The sequence below is a fragment of the Pelodiscus sinensis genome, chromosome 18, assembly GCF_052426305.1.
Source record: "Pelodiscus sinensis isolate ZL-2025 chromosome 18, ASM5242630v1, whole genome shotgun sequence".
Taxonomy (NCBI): Eukaryota; Metazoa; Chordata; order Testudines; family Trionychidae; genus Pelodiscus; species Pelodiscus sinensis.
Genome location: NC_143069.1, coordinates 9,694,932 through 9,716,757, shown reverse-complemented (window position 1 = coordinate 9,716,757; position 21,826 = coordinate 9,694,932). Strand labels below are relative to the sequence as shown.

Sequence of the window (21,826 nt, the reverse complement as noted above, 5' to 3'; positions counted from 1 at the left end):
TGCTTATTTGGTTGGTTCTCATTTGAGTGCAGCCCCTGACTGATTAGTGGGTTAGTGGCCCCCATTGCAAAAAATGATTTCCCACCCCTGCTTTAGAACAATTTTGTGACTCTTCACTTCAATCTTTAAATAATTCAAAGTACAAAATATGAAAGTGTTCACCCAGACTTAAATCATACTAATTGTATTATTAACTCTTTGGTTATTATTGCATGAATGAGCAAACTTTAAACTAGTGTATACGGAAAGAAATTCTAAAGTGACAAACTCTCCATTACTGCATGACTCAACCTCTCCACCTATGTTTACCTACTACATAATAGTTCATGCAAACAGCTTTGAAAAGTACCTTTCTGATATTTTCCTTTCATTTTCACTAATAGTCATGGGCTGTCACAGAGGATTTATTTATGAATTCTTAGTAACCAGATAAAGTTCTTCCATGTTCTTTCATATTAATATAAACAAAGAAATTATTCTATACAATTTCCTCATCCATGGCTGAATGCATCCTAATGAATGGAAATATTGTCACTGATCTCAAGAGGCTTTGTATGAGACACATATGGAAACACAAGTTGTCAAATAGATTTTGTGGGTATCAGAATTGTTTTTTGTTCTCTGATCTGTTTGTTTTTCCAAAAAGCTTGTGGAAAGAGATGTCCCTTGTCTGATTGAAAAGTATCCCCCTGAATCTTCTGTTAAAGCAATGTTATAGGGGGTCAGGTTACCAGTGTTGGTGCCTGGAAAGTTAAATGAGAGGATTAGTATAATGATAATTAAAATGAGGAGTTTTGGCTGAACAAATTAATGTTAGGATCACCAATAGCAAAGATGATATTTGTCATAGTTCAGGGCCATAGCATCAATATTCTTCTTCATGGTCCTCCAAGGGCACCTACTTTTAGACTCCCAGTTCCCCAGCTATCACCTCTCTTGAGTAGAGATGTGTCTGTCTTCTTCCTGACCGGGTTTTTCTCCACAGGTACGTCTAGCCTGCAAGCTTCTTTTGAAAGAAGATTTTTTGGAAGAGCTCTTCCAAAAAACCCTTCTTTTGAAAGAGAGGGTCCACACTGCAAAAGCGGATTGAAAAAGCAATCTGGTTTGTCGAAATAGAGTGCCCACACTCATTGGATGTTCTTTCTCAGAAAAGGGCACCCAGAACCACTTCAGCCAGGGTATTAGGTCACTAGTTGCTTCCAGGTGCTGATGCTGGAGCTTTGCAGAGAAACATGCTTAAAGGGACCTCCCTGGACAGCTGTTTCTCTGCTGCTGCTGCTGCCTGTTTGCGGACCTTTTTGAGGGACAGCAAAGCTTCAGCAGTGCCTGCTGTGGTTGCCCTGTTTTTTGGGGGGATGCCACAGCTTTGTTCTGTAGTGCCATGGAGCTGGAGCTGCTGCACAGCCATTCTGCAGGTAATGCAGCAGTTTCAGCAGACTATCTTGATGGTCCTGTTTCAGCTTGACTCCGAGTCCATCTGTGAGTCCTTCAGGCTGGAAGCAGTAGTAATACCCTTGCCCCCGTACTGCCTGGATGAGAGGCGATTTTGGATGCTGGACACCAGTTCAGACTGGTGGGACCACCTGGTGATGGAGCAGTGAGATGACCAGAAGTGGCTCCAAAATTTCCACATGAGGAAGGCCATCTTATTGAAGCTATGTACCTGGCTTTCCCCTGCCTTCTGGAGACATAACACCCACCTGCGGCCCGACATCCCCCTGGAGAAGTGGATCGCCATCACCCTCTGAAAGCTCACCACCCTCGACAGCTACCGGTCAGTGGGCCACCAGTTCGGCGTAGGAAAGTCCACTGTCGGGATCCTCTTTATGGATATAAGGCACTGTCAGAGTGCACCCCCTGTGGGGCGGGCGGGAGTCTTGGAAAAGGGGGACCCTTGGGAAAGAGGAGGAGTAGAGAGCGATGAGGGAGTGGGGGAAAGGCCCATCTGGGGGGGAGGGGCGTTGTGACATCCCGCCCTCACACAGTCCTGTTGCTGGGGGGGCACCCTTTTAAGGGGTGGCTCCTGGGGAACTTGAGGGGGAGAGGAGGGAGATAAGCACCTCCCAAGGGCTCAGGCACTCCTCTCTCATTCTCTGTTTTGTGAGTTTCATTGTCTCCTTCTGCAGCTGGTGAGAGCCATCAACTCCATCTTGCTGCGCAGGGTCATCCGCCTAGGAGACCTGGACCTGATTGTAGCCAGATTTGCTACCCTGGTGTTCCCAAACTGCTGAGGAGCAATCAATGGGACCCACATCCCGATCCACACACCACACCATTGAGCAGCCCAATACAAAAACAGATAGGACTGTTTCTCCATGATGCTGCAGGCCCTGGTCAACCACCGGGGACAGTTTTCTGACATTTTCATTGGGTGGTTAGGCCAGGCACATGATGCCCACATATTTAGGAACTCTAGCCTCTACCACAAGCTGGAAACTGGCACATTCTTCCCACAGTGGGACTTTGTACTTGGGGACGTGCAGATGCTGATGTTCATCATGGGGGACATGGCCTACCCACTGACGCCATGGCTTATGAAGCCATACACTGATCACCTGGACCCCACCAGGGAACTATTTCATGCGCACCTGAACTGGGCCCGCATGCAGATGGAATGCGCCTTTGGTGCCTCAAGGCCCGGTTCATGTGCCTCTTGACTTGCCTCAATGTGGGCCAGATGATCCCTAAAATGGTCGAGGTATATTGTGTTCTCGACAACATTGTGGAGAGCAAAGGGGAGTCCTTCTTCCTGGGTGGGGGAATAAGGACGGCCATGAGGGAATGGTCTTTGAACTGCCACGGACAGCCGTTATCTGCCAGGCCTATCAGGTCATGGTGTGCATCCAGGAGGCCCTGAGGGAAAGGTTCTCTGAAGGACATGAGTAACTCTCCCCAGGGCTTCCCCAAGGGGGTCTTGTGTCTTGTCCCCCAACACCTTTCCCAACACAACCCCTCCCTGCCCCTATTCCCTGTACTATTAATAAATACATCAGCTTGGGTTTGAACAAAATCTTTGTATTTTGGTTTTTATGACTGTGACGTAGTGGGGGGTAACTTGCTGGCTGCTATGCTGGGCAGTGGGGTGTGGGTGACCTCTGCTGTCTGTAGCATGGCCCAGCAGGGCAGGGGGTGAGTCATTATGCAAAGGGGGCTCCAAACCTGTCTGACCAGCTACCCCCCAGGGAGAGAATCAAAGGAAGGTGGAATGCCGCCCCTGGCTGGGGGGCAGAGCTGGAAGAGAGTTGGTTAGTCTCTGTCTGGTATCATGGAGGAAGCAGCCTAGGCAACAGGCTGGGATTTAGGGGCCCAGTCTCCCCCATCTCAAGGGGGCCTGAGGCATCCTAGGCCTGCCCTGTAACCAGATTACATCTGTGCTGTACTGTATCCTGGAGAAGCAATAAACTCCCTCTCTTCTACTGGCTGGTGGAGTCTGTTCGTGCCATTACGGGGGTGCAGGAGATGGGAAAACTCCAACACGCCATCACAATGACAAAAAGTAACTAGGGCTGAGGAGGCCTGAGAACTTGGAGAGGGAGGGAAGAGGCGAGGCTTAGGGCTGCGAGTGGCATGTGTTGAGGGTGGGAGTGTCACCTTGGGTCCAGGGACCTCAATGAACTTGGGGTTAGGTGAGGCCTGGGACAACAGAGGGCTGGGCAGGTGGAGGGAGGGGACTGCAGCGGGGTCAGGGATGGCAGGAGAAGCAAGGGGAGCAGGAGCAGGAGAGGCAGGGGGAACAGGAGTAGGAAAAGCAAGAGCAGGGAGAGCGAGGGCAGGGGCAGGACCCGGGTGTGCCATCACTTCCCGGATGGTGGCACACATGTTTTCGCAGACGAGGTGCCTGCTTCTCCACCCAAGGGACATGCAGGCCTCCCATGGATGGCAGAGGGGTCTTGAGTGGCCTGGCCCTCCCTGGAGCGCGCACACACACACACACACACACACACACTCCCCCGCAGTCTGCAGGAACGAGTGGAGCTTCGCACTTGCAGGCATGGCCATGTGCTACGTGCGACACTCCTCGGTCTGCGTGGGGTTGTGCATGCACCCTTGTGCCCAGCTTGCTTCTGGCAGTGGCTGGCAGGGGGAAGACATCCCTCCCAGGGGTTGGATGTGGGTGGGGCCTCTAGCCAGCATGTGAGCAGCAGCCTGTGTGTGTTGCAGGGACTGGCTCCTGAGACCATGTGCTGCACCTTGCTGCTGCATGTGCTTGCACATGTATGACCAGCTGCACACAGTCGGATATCCGTATCTTTTGGATTCGGAGCCATTTATAGAGTTCTGCTATCACCCGGGAGGTTACATTAGGGCCCTGATCGGTCAATAGTTCCTACGGTAATCCTACCCTTGAGAACATTTTCATCAATTCCTCCGCTATCACTGGGGCTGTTGTTTTTTCGGAGGGGTACGGCCTCCGGGTAGCGGGTCGCATAATCTAGTATGACCAGTATGTACTGATGACCTCACCCCGAGCATTCCAAGGGCCCCACCAAGTCTAGCACAATGCGTTTGAAAAGCACGCGCACTATGAGGAGGGGTACTAATGGGGCTTTTGGTGCTCAGACAGGAGAGGTGTACTGGCACTGGGGGCAAGACGAGCAAAAGTCTTTGATTTCCCTATAACCCCCCGGCCAATAAAAGCGTTGTAACACCCACTGCTGGGTTTTCTCTGGTCCCAAGTGTCCTGCCCAGGGGTTGTCATGGGCCAATTCCATGAGCCACCGCCTATAGGCCTTGGGAACCAATAGCTGTGACACCTCTTCCTGGTCGTTTCCTTTACTTAGTCTATATAGGCGATCCCCTTATACTTGGTCCTTGGTAGTCCTGAGGATCCTCCTCCCGTGCTCCTTTTGGCTCTCGGGCCTGTTCCCAGGCCCTCTGCAGGGTTGGATCATCTCCTTGTGGTGTCAAGAAATCCCCTTCCTCTATTTCCAGGGTGACGGGCACCGGCTGCTCATCTTTCTCGGTCTCTTGCCAACGTGCTGCATTGGGGGTCACCACTATGTTACAAATCTCCTCCCCCCTGCTCATCATCCATTCTGACTCTGGCTGTGGGATATGGGGGGGTCCCCTGGCTGCAAAGCGCCAGGAGAAGATGCCCTGAACCCATGTGAAGGGGCAGTCAGCGGCGCGGGAGATGCCGACGCCAGTTCTGTAAGTGCTGGACGCGCCAAGGAGGACGTGCTGGCTGATGACATCACCCGCCAGAGTGGCGGGATGTTTAAAAGAGCTGATGAGGCCACAGGAGTGGGGGAGACAAGCCACCCCGGCAGTCGGAAGAGGGGGGAAACTGGCAGACCGGTAAGCGCCCGAGACTAGGGAGCACTGGAGGGGGTGCCAGGGCCAGGGCATGCGGAACCCTAGTGAGTAGAGAGCCGGTGGACCAGGGATAGGAAGTGACCCAGGGCTGGGCCATGTAACCCAAGGGAGGGAGAGTTTCGGGGTTACTCTCCCATCCGCTGGTCAGGGAGAGATCTCCCTGCCTTAGGGCCCTGGGCCGGGACTCAGGAGAGTGGGCGGGCTCAAATCCCCCTACCCTGCTGCTTACAGCTGCCACTCCTGCAACAGGATAAAATGGGTTGCGAAGGCTGATGACGGGGGAGCACTCTAAGGCTACATCAAGACTGCAAGCCTCTTTCGAAAGAGGCTTTTTTGAAAGATACTTTTGAAAAAGCCTCTTTTGAAAAAGAGCATCTAGACTGCAAGCAGTACTTTCTTTTTCAAAAGAGAGCACCCAGGCAGTTTGGATGCTCTCTTTCGAAAAAGCCCTGTTTGCATTCGAGAACACCTTTTTTCGAAAGAGCACTTTCGAAAAAAGGCGTTCTTCCTCGTGAAATGAGGAGTACCGCCGTCGAAAGAAAAACAACATTCTTTCGATTTAATTTCGAAAGAACGCGGCTGTAGTCTAGACGCAGGTGAAGTTTTTTCGAAAAAAGGCTACTTTTTTCGAAAAAACCCTACAGTCTAGACACAGCCTAAGGGTATGTCTACACTACAAAGTTAATTTGAACTAACAGCCGTTAATTCTAATTAACTTTCATAGGCGCTACACATGCAAACCGCTAGTACGAACTTAATTCGAACTAGCGGAGTGTTTAATTCAAACTAGGTAAACTGCATTCTACGAGGACAAATGCCTTGTTCAAATTAAGTAGTTCGAATTAAGGGCTGTGTCGCCACTTAATTCGAACTAGTGGGAGGCTAGCCCTTCCCAGCTTGCCCTGGTGGCCACTCTGGGCACAACCAGGGAAACTCTTCTGCCCCCCTCTCCGTCCAGGAGCCCTTAAAGGGGCACGGTCTGGCTACGGTGCCCGTGCCAGGTGCAAGCCTGCTAGCACCCAGCCAGCAAACCCTGCACCTGGCACAGCTCGAGCCAGCCACCCGCTGCCACCCAGCCCTCCGCCTCTTCCCGGGACCAGGCTGGTGGCTCCCAGGAGCCTGCCCGGGGCCGCAAGAGGCGGATGCCCGCCTGGTCTAGTGCGGCGATCGTGGACCTCATCGAGGTTTGGGGAGAGGCCTCCAACGTCTACAACCTCCGCACTAGGCACAGGAAAGTGGCCATCTAGGGCAGGATAGCTGCCAGCCTGGCCACCAAAGGCCACATGCAAACCTAGGAGCAGGTTTGCATGAAAATCAAGGTGGCCCAGTGAGACCCCCGACCCTGAGTCCTGAGCTTAGAACATAAGAACATAAGAACGGCAGTACTGGGTCAGACCAAAGGTCCATCTAGCCCAGTAGCCTGTCTGCCAACAGTGGCCAACACCAGCTATCCCGGGGGGGATGGACCGAAGATAATGACCAAGCCATTTGTCTCGTGCCATCCATCTTCAGCCTTCCACAAACAGAGGCCAGGAACACCGTTCCTACCCCCTGGCTAATAGCACTCCATGGACCCAACCTCCATGAATTTATCTAACTTCTCTTTAAACTCTGTTATAGTTCTAGCCTTCACAGCCTCCTGTGGCAAGGAGTTCCACAGGTTGACTATTTGCTTTGTGAAGAAGAACTTTCTTTTATTAGTTTGAAGCCTGCTACCCATTCATTTCATTTGGTGTCCTCTAGTCCTTATATTATGGGAACTAATGAAGAACTTTTCTTTATGCACCCTCTCCACACCACTCATGATTTTATATACCTCTATCATATCCCTCCTCAGTCTCCTTTTTTCCAAACTGAAAAGTCCCAGTCACTTTAGCCTTTCCTCATATGGGACCTGTTCCAAACCCCTGATCATTTTAGTTGCCCTTTTCTGAACCCTTTCCAAGGCCAAAATATCTTTTCTGGGGTGAGGAGATCACATCTGTACATAGTACTGAAGATGTGGGCATACCATAGTTTTATACTTCCCCTCCTCCTTTCTCCCCTGGCTTGCCCCTTCCAGCTCCCTCCTCACAGGTTTCCCTCTCCCCTCTCCCACCCTCTCTCTTCCCCTCTCCCACCTCCTTTTCCCAGTCTCGCCAGAGGTTAATCCCCCCTTCCAGTTTTGTTAAATAAAGAGAGTTTCTATTTTTGAACACACGTGTCCTTTATTTTTTACATCAGGAAAGGGGGCTAGGGAGGGATAAGTGGATGGAGGTGAGGGAGGAATGGGGTACGAGCCCCCGATGGGGAGTACTGGGGTAGCTCTGCAGGCTCCTCGGAGTGGAAGCTCTCCTGCAGGGTCTCCTGGATCCTGACAGACCTCGATTGACCCCCCCCGGATTGCAGCTTGTGGCAAGTGCAGCCGGGCTGATGGCCAAGTGCTGTAATGTGCCGAGTGTGGGTATTCAGGGCACTCCAAGTTAGGACTGCTTTGCTGTCCCTCATCGAAGTAGACAAGCAAGCAGAGAACCCTGAGAACTGTCTGTCCGGGGTGGGGGTCAGGTCCCTTTACGCACAGCCCTCGGCTAGCCTGAGACAGCAGCTCCACGCTCTAAGTCCTCCTCTGATGCCCTGCCGGCACTGCTTCCGGCCAGCCTTAACTTTGGTTCAAGGTCCACTCAGTGTGGACATGCTAGTTTGAATTAGCAAAATGCTAATTCGAACTAGTTTTTAGGTCTAGATGCACTAGTTTGAATTAGCTTAGTTCGAATTAACTAATTCAAATTAAGTTAGTTCGAATTAGTGCTGTAGTGTAGACATACCCCCTGACTTCAGTACACATTATGGGTATGTCTACACTACCCTCCTAGTTCGAACTAGGAGGGTAATGTAGGCATACCGCACTTGCAAATGAAGCCCGGGATTTGAATTTCCCGGGCTTCATTTGCATAAGCGGGGAGCCGCCATTTTTAAATCCCCGCTTGTTCGAACCCTATGTAGCGCGGCTACACGGGGCTCGAACTAGGTAGTTTGGACTAGGATTCCTATTCCGAACTACCGGTACACCTCGTTCCACTACAGGGTAGTTCGAACTAGCGGGGTAGTGTAGACATACCCTATCAGACATAGGGGTGAATCTAATATTTTGGGAAAGGCTGAACAGAGCTTTTGCAAAGGGGACTCATGCCCTACCAGAAATTAGAATTCTTGAGGGTGTCAGTAAACATGCATAAGGCTGAATAGCTCCATCAGCTGTCAAGCAGTGTGACTTTCAGAAAGCTTTCAAAAAGGCCCCATGCCAAAGGTTTTTAAAGAAAGAAAGCTGACATGGGATAAGATGGAAAGTGTCATGTCCCCCATGCTTTATGAAAATTAGCCGATGATCATGAATATGCAAAACTTAAAGATGCTTTAGGCAAAATATTTTGTGTAATGTATCAGTTTCAAAGTTGCAGTCTAATGAATGCCTATATGCTATGTTTGTGTAAGTATCATTTGTCTGTGAAGTTAGAAATATGAAGTGTGGATCTGTTTATAATTGTAAATGTGCTAATGAGGGCCAGCACTAATAGTCTGGAAACTTACTGGCTCAGTAATCAGGTCAAGGACTCATTATTTTATTCTTCCTGAAGGCCTAAACTATGGCTAGTCCTACAAAGGCATGTGATTATGCCACCTGTTGCTGAAACCCATTTTGGATTTGGGAATTTTCCACTTGTTATAAGAAAAGTTTGAACTGAGCACACAGAATTTTCACCTTGGACAAAAGGAAAGGCGGAGGAGGAGGGAGGGAGAGTTGCCAGATGTCAAGAGACCCTCAACACTTACTACCTGAGATGCCTGCTGGAAATATCTAAGACTGAACAGGGGCGAGGATCAGGCCCAGGCTAGGAAGTTACTTAGCTTGTGAAAGGTGTTTAGGACAACTGTTTAGGGTAAGAATTTGCATGAGACAAGTTTCTTAGTGGATTAAGATTAGCTGGCAATTTTTGTTTATTTTAATTTAGTAATTTAATTTTGACTGTTTTCATTTGCAACCACTTAAATCCTACTTTAGATATTTAGTACATCACTTTCGTTTCTTATCAAGCCTAGTTTAAATAATTGTGACTTGAAGATGTGCGAAAGCAGCAACCACTGCACATGTCTGTCTTTCATTGATAAAATGAGTGAACCATATGAGATTTCTCCATGTAAAACTTCTACACAGTGTAAAATGGATTATTTGGGATTTTGGCCCCTTTTGAGGGTTGGTTTTCTGAGGACCGAGCCATCATAGTTGAGCCCTCCCAGAGATGAACTGGTTCAGTATCTGTGTGGCTCTGCAGTGGGACAGCAACCCCAACTCTGTGTCTTGGTTGGGGGAGACCAGAGTGTCTTGCTCAGCAGGACAGAGTGGCCCTCAGAAGGTAGGAAGCTGGGCATCAGTGGCATGATTAGCATCCCAGGGGACAACCCCAAGGGGATTTCTGTGATCTAACTCAGTGGTTCCCAACCTATGTTATACTGCACACTGGCAAACCCATTCAGAAACTTTTGGCAGACGACTCACATTTTATTTGCATGTGCACATATTCGTTATGCAAACAATGGCTATGCAAATAAAACATTACTGGCCCGACAAAAGCCTGGCCCCCAGTGCTGCTGCAAACAGTTAGCTTCAGCACCACCAGCCTCCCACCCCTTAAACCCCCCCCACGAGACACCCCAGTGCCAACCCTGTCCCCCATATTAACCCCACCCCCAGAGCCCCTCCCCCGTAGGACCCCTCTACTATCCCCACTCACAGAGTCCCCCAATACCAGCTCCCCACCCTGGACAACCCCAATGTCAACCACCTGCCTTTTAGAGCCCAGAGCTTCCAAGTACTAGTTCCACCCCCAGAGTCCCCGCTTCTTAAGAGACCCCCACACCCAGAGCCCCTTAACACTAGCCCTGCACTGCCTCCCAGCCACCAGCTGAGCACAGCTGCCATGCTGGGCTTCACCTGGCCCTCTTGCCACGCAGCAAACAGCTTTTCTGCATCTGGTAGGAGACCTCACCCCTGCCTGGCATTGGTTGGCTGAGAGGCAGGCAGGAGACAACCTCTCCCAACAGCCATGGTACTGGGTGGTGTAGCCCCAGAAATCTATGGACCCTCCATCTAACCTATTAATGGTAGGGTTAAATGGTCAGACCTGCCCCTGCATGCGGGGGGGGGGGGGGGGAGAGTGGAGCACAGTGGGAGCTTTCTTGATGGGAGAGAAGGGAGGAGCTTGTCTGGGCTGGAGTGTGACGGAGCTGAAGACCCAGAAGCTGTCCCACATGTGACATGCTGAAAGCAGGGAGCACCAGGCCTCTACTCTACCAACAACCCTCTCCAGGACTGGGACCCCCCATGTGCCAGCATCACCTCTCCCACCCTGGGTCTGCCAAGGCTTCTCTGCACCTGCAAGAGCTGGGGCAGTTCCCCCTACGTGAGCCAGACACAGGTCAGTGCAGTTACTACTCTGCTAACTACAGCCAGAGCCAGCTGCCCACCCCTGCCAGCTCCACTCCTGGGGAAGCTGGCGACAGATGTCCAGCTGCTCCTGGAGCAAGCTTCAAACCCACAAACCCCAGCTCTGGGGGCTGACATCACCCCAGAGAGAGACTTCTCAAGTCTTCCAGTGTATTTTGAAATGTTGTCTGTGACAGATGGTGTGATGCACACCTCTCCTTTTATAACAGTATATGTAGACTAGGGAAATGTCTAGCTGATCAATTTATTGAACAGAAATATGCAGATATTAAAATGGTATTTAGTTGGATTTGTTTTATTTCTGTGGTCCATGCCAACCAACATTGCTATGTAACAGTGCTGTGTTTTTTAAGTGAAAAATTGCATATTCTCTGTTAGAATCATCATATTCTTAGGAGGTTATACAGCCATCGGTGTGGAGTAGTGGGGTGCTGTCTGCTCTGTAACCTGGGGTTCCCCTGTGCTGGGATGTGTGATTCCCACTGAATCACCCACGTGTGTATTAGCCCAGATACCTAGTCCCAGCCTGGGCAGTTAGCAAAGCTCTTCCCAGGCGGAGAGACAAAGGAAGGGAGGTGGAGATGAACACCTGGTTGGGGGGCAGGGTCTGGGAGCAAGGCAGTTGCTGGCAGGGGGAACATGAAGGAGTCAGCCTAAACTGAGGGCTGGAGGTCTAGGGGGGTGATGGACCCCCCCCAACCCAACGTATCTGAGGCATCCTGGCCCAGACTCTTGTAGCCACATCACGTCTATTCTGTGCTCTATTCTGGAGAAACAATAAACCCTCTCTATTCTCTGGCTGGCGGAGTCTGTTCTTGCTGATACTGGGCTGCAGGATTTGGGGGAACCCCGACTTGGCGTCACAATCGGTATTTGCCATGAAACTGAAAAATTATTTTAAGGAAAAGATACAGATAAGATGACACCATCAATACACAGATTTTTGAAATAAACTTGATAGTAAAGAAATATCACTGTAAACCAAGCACTTGACATTTAATAGATCTCTTCTTTAATAGAACAAATTCTCATTGTCACTCCTCTGTGTGAATTTTTAAAGAATGGACAAACATCTCCTGAGAATGAACAATCACTAAATGTGAACAACACAGACATGTCAGCTACATTGAAAAAGGTCACCTGCCTGTCTTTGTAATTAAGGTAAACTCCAATTTTCTGGGGATTTTTCTGCACTGTGACCCGGGTCCAGGGATCTGTTTTTGCCCAGTAATCTTTCCCATTCAGACTCAGAGCCCAGAAACCCTCTTTAGGGGACAGGGAAAGTTTCCCTTTTCTCTGTATGGATTTTCTGGCCACTCCCAGGTCCCATTCAGTGCTGTTTTCAACATCTACCTCCCAGTAGTGCTTTCCATTGGAGAATCTTTCAGATCCCAGCACACAGACAGATGCATCGAACCTCTCTGGGTTTGGTGGAACATTTTGAGGTTGGGCTTCATGTGTAAAACTCTTTTTATTACTAGAAATGGAGAGGTTAGGATGGGCTGTGACTGCATCAAGAATGATGTTATCTGCAAAGACAGAGATTTGGTGTTCAAAACATTGGTGTAATGTCAATCCAAGCTGAGATAAAAGGAAATTTCCAGAGTGGGCTCCATCCTGCTTTCCCTTTTCAAGTGGGAGCTTTCCCTAACTGAAGCCGGCTTTACAATGTTTGTTGGTTTGTTTTGACACAGACTAGTCATGTCATCTTGTTAAAATATCTTAAGCAATTTCATTAAATTGTGTATTATGCCTACTTCACTGAGGGATAGAGTCAAGTGGGCTAATATTTGCTCAGGGATTTCAGAGGATCAGAAGAAAATTACAATAAATGCAAATTAGTAGCACCACTCTCATACTGCTATCTGTCACAAATGACTATGGTTATAGCTGTGTCTTGCATCATCTCCTTAATAATTATCACTCAGTATAATATTAATTTTTAACCAACACCGTCAATAACAAGTCAAAACCTTCACAACCAGAGCTAACTTTACACCATTGTCTTCATCAATTACCACCATAATCCCATACATTTTACCACCATAATCCAGGAGTGTTGTGACCAAGACATTCTCTACGCTACTCTGCACTGATTTGGCCTCAATTGGAGTATTGTGTCCAGAAAGTTGTGGAGAAATTGTAGAAGGTCCAGAGAAAAGCAACAAAAATGATTCAAGGACTAGAGAGCATGAGCTATGAAGGAAGACTGAAAGAACTGGGTTTGTTTAGTTTGGAAAGAAGAAGACTGAGAGGGGACATGATAGCCGATTTCGGGTATCTAAAAGAGTGTCACAACACACACAATGTTCTAGTGTTCTATGATTCTATGATTTTACTTCTTGCCACAAATACCCACCATCATCATTACTGTTATTATAATGACATTGTGTGTGTTGTGGCAAAGTACTGGCTCTACCCCATGGTCCTGCATTTCTATTTTACCTCAGAGGCTGGGCCAGCCAGAAGAGTCTGGCTTTCAGGTCGGGGACTCCAACTCAGCAAAGGATGGACTCCTGAGCCAGGTCTGAAAGGCACCTCTGTGCAGTTCCAGGTACTTTGGGAAGTCCCCAGCAAGCCAAAGGGATGTTGTAAGCCTTCTCTTGTTTTCTTTTTAAATCACGTGTAATATCTAATACATCTTGCATTTATTTGCATTAAGCGATTTGTGTCTTCTTTGTTACCCTTCAAACATGAGATCAGAGTCTGACTGGCCCAGTCTCTGAAGTAAAACAACTCCTTGGGCAGTTGTTAGGTGCCTCAGCACACAGATAGTCATGACCCTGTACGTTGCCTCTAGTGTTTTCCTAGAGGTCAGAGTTACTGCTTATTGAGCTATTTGCATCATTGGTAAAGTCAATGAATGGGGAGGGAGAGACCCCTCCCTAATACCTGGATCTTCTTTCCCCAGAACTGGTTCTTTCTGAGGTGTGGGGAGGTTGCGGAGCCCAGGCCCAGCCACTACTCTGGGTTCTGGCCCAGGGATCGCAGGCAGCAGCAACTGCTCAGGTTTTTCCCTCTAGCTCGAAGACAGCAGCCTTTTCCCTGGGCCACTTCCTCAAATGCCCCCATAGAGCCTTTTCGCTGGCACCTGGCTGAATCTTCCCTTTCTCGGCTTCTCTGTAAATGCACTTCCTCGTCTCACTCCATCCCTTTATTCCTTCCCCCTTCCTTACCTGCGGGAAATCTTTTACAGTAGCACCCCGGGTTTTAGGTGTCTGGTTAGCCTGCTTTAATTACAGGGCAGCAGACTCAGGGTACGTCTACAATACAACGTTAATTCGAGCTAACTTAGTTCGAATTAGTTAATTCGAACTAAGCTAATTAGAACTAACGGATCCAGACTAAAAAACTAGTTCAAATTAGCGTTTTGATAATTCGAACTAGCAAGTCCACATTGAGTGGACTCTGAACAGGGCTTAACGATGGCCGGAAGCAGTGCCGGCAGGGCATCAGAGGAGGACTTAGAGCGTGGAGATGCTGTCTCAGGCTAGCTGAGGGCTGTGCTTAAAGGGTCCCGACCCCCACCCCGGACAGACAGTTCTCAGGGGTGCCCCGCTTGCAAAGCAGTCCTGGCTTGGAGTGCCCGGACTACCCACACTGGGCACATCACACCACTCGGCCATCAGCCCGGCTGCACTTGCCGCAGGCTGCCATCTAGGGAGAGGGGACAATCGGGGGGCTGCAGGAGAGGTTCCACCCCAAAAGCCCGCAGAGCCAGCCCAGTCCTCCCCATCGGGGGCTCGTGTCCCATTCCTCCCTCACCTCCTTCCACTTACCCTTCCCTAGCCCCTTTTCTTGATGTACAAAATAAAGGACAATTGTTTTCAAAAATGGAATCTGTCTTTATTGAACAAAACTGGGGGAGACTGGGAAAAGGAGGTGGGAGAGGGGAAGAGAGAGGGTGGGAGAGGGGAGGGCAACTAAAATGATGAGGGGTTGGGAACAGGTCCCATATGAAGAGAGGCTAAAGAGACTGGGACTTTTCAGCTTAGAAAAGAGGAGACGGAGGGGGAACAGGATAGAGGTCTGTAAAAGCATGAGTGGGGTGGAGAGGGTGCATACAGAAAAGTTCTTCATTAGTTCTAATAAAGAAGGACTAGAGGACACCAAAGGAAAGGAATGGGTAGCAGGCTTCAAACTAGTAACAGAAAATTGTTCTTCACAAGGCAAAGAGTCAACCTGTGGAACTCCTTGCTGCAGGAGGCTGTGAAGGCTACAACTAGAACAGAGTTTAAAGGGAAGTGAGGTCAAGTCATGGAGGTTGGGTCCATGGAGTAGTCTTAGCCAGGGGGTAGGAGTGGTGTCCGTGCCCAAGGTTTGTGGAAGGCTGGAGAGGGATGGCACGAGACAAATGGCGTGGTCACTGTCTTCGGTCCATCCCCTCCAGGGTCCCTAGGGTTGGCTGCTGTCGGCAGACAGGCTACTGGGCTAGATGGACCTTTGGTCTGACCCAGGACGGCTCAGGGCTCAGGGCTCAGTGTCGGGGGTCTCAGTGGACCCTCTTGATTTTCATGCACACCTGCTCCTGGGTGGCCAGGCTGGCAGCTCTCCTGTGCACCAGGTAACAGACCCTCTTTTGGCTCCTCCAGGACCTCTTGTTGAGGTTGTGGCTGCACTTCTCCCCTCACCTATTAATTTATGTACACCCCATCTGTCTCCCAAAGTCACAGGACCTCCTTGTCAACCTCCTGCTGGCTATTGCCAAGATGGCAATTTATAAGACCAGGGAGCAGAGGTTGATTGGGGGAGGTGCATACAACTGTGGGGCCCATTTGCTCTCCTGCATCTGTTCATGCATCCAGGCAGAGTTCCAGTGGGTGGGATCCACTGGCTCTCTTGAGACCTTCAAGGGGCACTGACTAGGGTTCTCTGCTCAGTTTCCCCATCCAGCTACCTTGTTTTAGCCCTTTGATCTCCATACCTGTCCCTGTCCCCCATGATCACTTGACATTCTGGGATCTGTGGACCCTCCCTGTAGGCTGGAGGGTGATCCTATAGATGTGAGTGGGCTAACACCTGTCCACCTCCTGCACTCCAATAGGATTACAGCACAACAGCCAACTAATCTAGGTCTGTCACAGTGCTTTTACCCTGCTCCAAATCCTGAGTTACTTACCATGTCCTTGGTCCTTATTCAGATAAAACTCTCAGTGAAGGCTAATTGTGAACTCACATCTGTATAAATCAGAAGTGTCTCCATATAAATCCATGAGGTTACACTGGTGTGAAACTGGTATGTGATCAGAATCAAGTAGTAGTATAAAAAGGAGTTTTCACTGGTTAAAAAAAGTGAGCATGAGTCTCTGTATTTGTCCTCAGGCAAACAGAATTTTATGCTGTTTCTAGTCTGGTTGCTGTATTAACACAATGATTTATTAAAAGTGGAAGAAATGTGGTTTGTGTTACCTGTTTCATTGCGAGCCTTTCTCCATTCTGAAACCAGAGAAATAACAAACATTGAATTAAAGGAAGCTAGTAACATGTTACAAACTGAGGGAGCATTCAGGGGGATTTAATTGTATAGCAGTGTTTTTAAACAACAAAGAGAAGTCCCAAGAATGTACCCACAGTACATTTAATAGTACACATAGATGTGGGATTTTCTGAACTGCTATGATTAGAAACCTAAGTATGGGCCTTGGTCTTCCTATGAACTTCTATGTCTTGTGCCTCATCTCATTATGAATTTGCCCTTTTGGAATGCGGTATGTTTTTAAATTTTTCTTTCATAAAATGACTCACCCCCAATTTTTTATAGTCATACACACTCTGTTTCTTTTAGGAGAGTAGTTAACAATGATTTAGACCCAAATATTATTGCCAAATACTTTGGCAGTGTGGCAACAGAAGTACACCGAATGAGGCAGGGCCTAAGGCCCAGAGCTTGAAAAAGACAAAGCTGTTGTGCTCAGCATATGGCCACATCTTATTTTTAGGTGTCTAGACACCCAATGGAATTTACAAAGCTTGAGTTATGTGCCCCAGCTACCTATTCACATCAAGAGGAGAGAGGTGCCAAACAATATACGACACAAAAGCCAGGGAGCCAACTAATTCTAGATGAGGAAGGTGCCTTCTTTTCTTAGGATTCAAAGGCATGACTCATCTCTTTCAGCCAGGCACATAAAATAGCTGGGGAGCAAGACAACCTCCCTTTTTCACCCATAGCTCAGATGTTAAGCACCCATCTAGGATGTGGAAGAACCACATCTCACTCCCTGAATGAGAGATAAGGGAGATTAGAACTTGAATTTCCCACATCTCACCTGAGTACCATAATAACTAGGCTGAAGGTGTGTGTCCAGACTACAGGGTTTTGTCGACGAAAGTCCACTTTTGTCAACAAAACTATACCTGACAAAAGTATACCTTAGCAAAACTACACTGCCGCTGAGTTCTGTCGACATAATGTAGACAGAACTCAGCAGTTTTTTCAATGGCGGTAAACCTCATTCTATGAGGAATAACGCCTTTTGTCAACAGAGTTCTGTTGACAGAAGGCGTTATTGCATCTACACTGTTCTTTGCGTCTATGTTCTTTGTCTCATGTTGACAAAGAGGCTTGCTTTGTCAACAGAACTGGACATAGTCTAGATAGACACTCTTTGTCGACAGATGCTTTCTCGACAGTATCTATCGACAAAGCCTCTGTCAACAAAAGCTTGGAGTCTAGATGTATCTAAGGTTACTAGGGGGCTGTGCCTCCTGCTCACTGCATTCACCAATCCCTCTGTTGTGGGTGGAGGCAACCCCCACTCTCTCCCTCCAGCCACCAGGGAGGGCGAGTATGTGGCCGCGCCAACCAGGGTCCCTGCTCCCTCCCCCTGCCACACCAGGATGAGGCCATGCCAACCAGGACCCCCTTTGCCCCCGACTCTACCAGCCAGGGTTCCCTTCCTCTTCCCCCCTCTGCCAACCAGGGCCCCCTTTCCCTCCCTACACCCCCCACAGTGGCCTAACTGTTACTCCAGGGATAAGGCAGTGATAACTTTAGTGACAAGGCAGTACACTAGGGCTGGCTCTAACCTCGGCAGCCAGGCCAGGCTGGGCCAGGCTGCAATGTGCCCAGTTTTCCCCCTGAATGCTGGAAGGGACTGGTCTGGGCACAATTTCCCCCCATGCACAGAGAAAGATTGGTCTGGGCCCAGCTTTTTCCCCGTGCACTTGGAGGAGCCGCGCTAGGCCAACCTTCCCCCCATGCATTGGAAGAGGCCAGACTCCAGCCATGCTGGACAGGTTTTCCCACTGGGAGGGGCTGGGTGTGGCTTTCCCTCTGCCCACCTGGAGGACCGGACGTAAGTCACACCAGACCACTTTTCCCACCTGGAGGGTCGCACCAGCCAAAGGCCCAGCTTTCCCTCCCACTGATAGGTAGGGAAGGGAATGGCTGGAGCCGTAGGCAACCCAAGCCCTCCATGTGTGCTCTGGGAAAGGCCAAGCTGGGGGTGGGTGCTGTATGTTCCTGTGTAATGCAGAGTGACGTGATGATGTCACTCTGTGGTCCCAGAGGAAATCCTTTTCTGAGGTATAGTAAGATAAGATAAGAGACACCCAGAGCAGCAGTTAAAGAGCATTCAATGAACAAGGGTGGAGATTGGGAGCAATGATAAAAGAGTCCGTTTGGATTCTTCCCTCCTATTATGAGTTACCTTAGCTGTGGGATGCTCCCATCTTGAAGATTTTGATAAATGGTCAAGGGTCACACTTTTCTATGGAAGGGGTGTGAGGTCTGGGACAGAGGTTGTGTGTAGAAGGGAGAGCAGGGTAAAGGATAGGAGTACAGGAGAAGGTGTGGAGTCTGAGAGGGAGTTTGGGTAAAGGAGGGGGTTCACAGTGCATCAAGCTTCCAGTGGAGTGGGTTGCAGACCAGATGGAAAGGCTTGGTGGGAAGAATCCAGACCCTGGGACATATCTTCCCCATGACTGATCCAAATTGTTCTGGTATCAACAGATGCCATAAGTATTGCAGAAAATAGGCTAAAGGGATGCTGAGCCATGCCTTTTTTATGCCACAGACCAGCATACAGGTTCAGAAATTTTGGCCGGCTGGTAATATTTTATTTGCATATTTTCATATTTATTCTGCAAATAATGAATATTCAAATATGCAAATAAAATGTTAGCTCTCCCCAAAATTTGTGAATAAGTTTGCCAGTCTGAGGTATGAAAAGCCCCGGGTCCCCAAGCTCCCCAGTGCCAGCCCTAATCCCTAGAGTTCCTCACTCTTCCACTACTCCCCACTGCCATCCACTGACCACAGAGTCCTCTGCACCAGCCCCACCCCCAAGTGCCAGACTCCTGTCCTCAGAACCCCCAGTGCCAGCCCCCATCCCAAATGCCTTAGTGCCAGACTCGTGTCCCTTAGAGCCCCAACCACCAGACCACCAAGTGCCAGTCTCCTGTTTCCAGAGACCCTCTGCACCCAGCCACCCTCAGGGTCTTGCTCAGTGCCACCCCCCCCCAGTCTACAATGTTAGCCCTGTTCCCAATGTACCCCCTTACTACTAGCCCCAGCCCCAGAGCTCCCCATTGTCAGCCCCCCACCCCAGAGGTGCCAATGTGCCCCAAAGTCAGGCTCCCACCACTTAGAGCCCACCAGTACTAGTTACACCCACAGAGACCCACAGTTTTGGCTTCATCCCCCAGAGTCCCATAGTGCTAGCCCAATGTCTCTTAGAGGTCCCCCCACCTTCAGAGGACCCCAGCACCAGCGCAGCCTATAAGCCTGTGTTAATTCACGACTCTGTTCTAGGTTAATTAAAAAGTGTTGTCAGAGAAAATCATCAACGGTTCTGATTTGGAGTAAAAAAATGTAAAGTAAATGAACAACTATGCACTGAAGAAAGAGAATGAAATGAAACAAACCCATCAGTTTTCATTGAAGAATATTCTTCTGAAGGGTAGGAGTAGCTGAGAAATTAGGGAACTTACCATTTTCCTTCTGGAGCTGGTCTGCAAAAGAAGAGTGGGATGTCAATGATATATCAGGTGGGCAGGTACTACTTAGCTCTCCGAAGCATCTGCCCCATAGACCTTCCCATAAAGCAGTTGCCAGTATTTTCATTTGTGGCCTTTCTTAAACACTTGCTCAATCACCTAAATTCAATAACAACTCCAAATCTTGTATGTCATAAAAACATACAGAAAATACAAACAAACAAAAAAAAGGCCTGTGATCTCACATTACTGGAAAATGTGCCCACACCCCACCATAGATGGTTTAAAGAGACCCTTCTCCCAGTCGCACATCATCTTCCTCAATGCTTATGCCAAATGGTCAACTGTAGTGATCATGCAACATTTAGTTTATTCATGTGCAGCCACAAAGGTTTAACAACCCAGGAGTCAATGCATCACTACAAATGCATTATGAAAAACATCTATGTGAAGGCTGTTCCCCACTCTGGCACATTGGGTATGTCTAGACTACATGCCTCTGGTGACAGAGGCATGTAGATTAGGCTATCCGGCATAGGCAAAGAAGCGGAGTTTTAAATAATCCCCGCTTCATTAAAATAAACATGTCCACCACGCTTATCATTGGCACAGAGGCATGTAGTCTAGACATGCCCTTTGAGTGCAGAAGGTGGGTACCTGCAAAACTCTTTAAACTACACCGCCACTAGAGGTTTCTGTTTAAAAACTCCCCAAGGTCACAGATTCCCTGACCTTGTCTGGTACGCTGCCAGCACCCAAATGCAATAGCCCCTCAAAGCCAGGAAGTTGCACTTGGGAGTTTCTTCCTGTGTGGGAACCACAAACTCTTCAATTCTTCCTTAGGGGAAAGCTTGAATATAAACTGTAATTTCTTAATTACTGACCTTCAATCACAGGCAGATAAATGCACAGCCTCCTCTAGGATTCAGGAAGGGGGAGTTACATAAAGTTGGTGTGGGGAACATGTCAACAAATAAGGTATCTTTCAGGGAACAATCTTTAATAATTCCTTTGAAAGCACTTACTTAAGTCCTAACCCTAAACCTAACCCTTGGCTTATAGCTTGCAGCAGGGGCTATGTGCCTCCTTCACAACTTCCTAGAGCTGGGTGCCCTCCTTTCTCATGACTCCGGTTGGGGCTTTGCACCTATCGTTGACCACTCCCACCCCCATGTGTTTTACTTTTGCAATCTGGTCATGCTAAGTGATACCCCCATTATTCAAGCAATTTGTGCTGAGTCTGAGTAAGATTAAATTAAAAAATGAAAGTAAACTTACCATTCCGTTCCTTAAGTGTCACTGAAAAACAAACCAAAATAAGCAAATATTTCAAGTATTTCAAAACAATGTAACGTTTGTATTGTATCTATCATTGTAAATATAATGCAAATCTTCTAATCCACCATTAAGTCGAAGGCCCTGTCCTCTCACAAGCATAGGAAACGATTTTTCATCCCACGACACACTCGTTACAAATGCCTTTTTCTTAGTCATACAGCACCACAGATACATTACTAAGAATGGCTTGAGCCCTCAATCAGTACGCAATCCAGAAGTAATTTGAGATTAATTTGATTATCACTAAAATAAAAAATAAAAGTAAACTTACATTTCTCTTTCTGAAATTCCTCTGAGAAACATAAAGATAAAATATATTTCAAAGTAATGCAAGACTTTCTTTATGCAATATATCTGTTCAATAATCTCTCCATCTGTTCAGTAATGGGACTATTTCTTCCCCTGGTTTACTTCATTTGTGACATTTAGCATAGGTCTACACAAAGCCAATGGGCGGTCTGATTCCAAGGTTTGAGGGATGTACATGGCAGAGCTTTGCTCAGACTGCTGCCTAAATATAGCACTGGGGCTCTGATGGCATATGGGATGACTTAGGTTATATGCCCAAGCATGTATCCAGAGAGTCAGGTGGCTTTGTAGCAGGGTGACAATCTAGTGAGGACACCTTTATGTATTTTATATACACTTGTATTTTTAACTTGGGTACTCAAACAAGAAAAATAAATATGCCAAAGTAATACACATTTTGAAATGTTCAAATATGCATTGTATCATCTCAGGGTTCGTCTG

The 21,826-nt window shown here is 48.4% G+C and overlaps 1 protein-coding gene across 5 annotated transcripts in view; it reads right to left on the bottom strand.

Annotated features, from left to right (window-relative positions):
- Positions 1 to 528: 528 nt before the first annotated feature.
- The window catches only part of LOC102452068 (putative butyrophilin subfamily 2 member A3), a 46,909-nt gene continuing 25,611 nt past the window's right edge, over positions 529 to 21,826 (bottom strand). For 2 of the 5 annotated variants that reach the window (XM_075914298.2, XM_075914297.2), the window contains 5 exons: positions 21,348 to 21,368; positions 21,017 to 21,037; positions 19,733 to 19,753; positions 16,208 to 16,234; positions 11,778 to 12,327 (listed from right to left, as the gene is read on the bottom strand). In XM_075914298.2, coding sequence (XP_075770413.2) covers positions 11,795 to 12,327; positions 16,208 to 16,234; positions 19,733 to 19,753; positions 21,017 to 21,037; positions 21,348 to 21,368 — 623 coding nt within the window. In that variant the 3' untranslated portion in view covers positions 11,778 to 11,794. The other 3 variants (XM_089769990.1, XM_075914299.2, XM_089769989.1) reach the window with 3 other exon arrangements.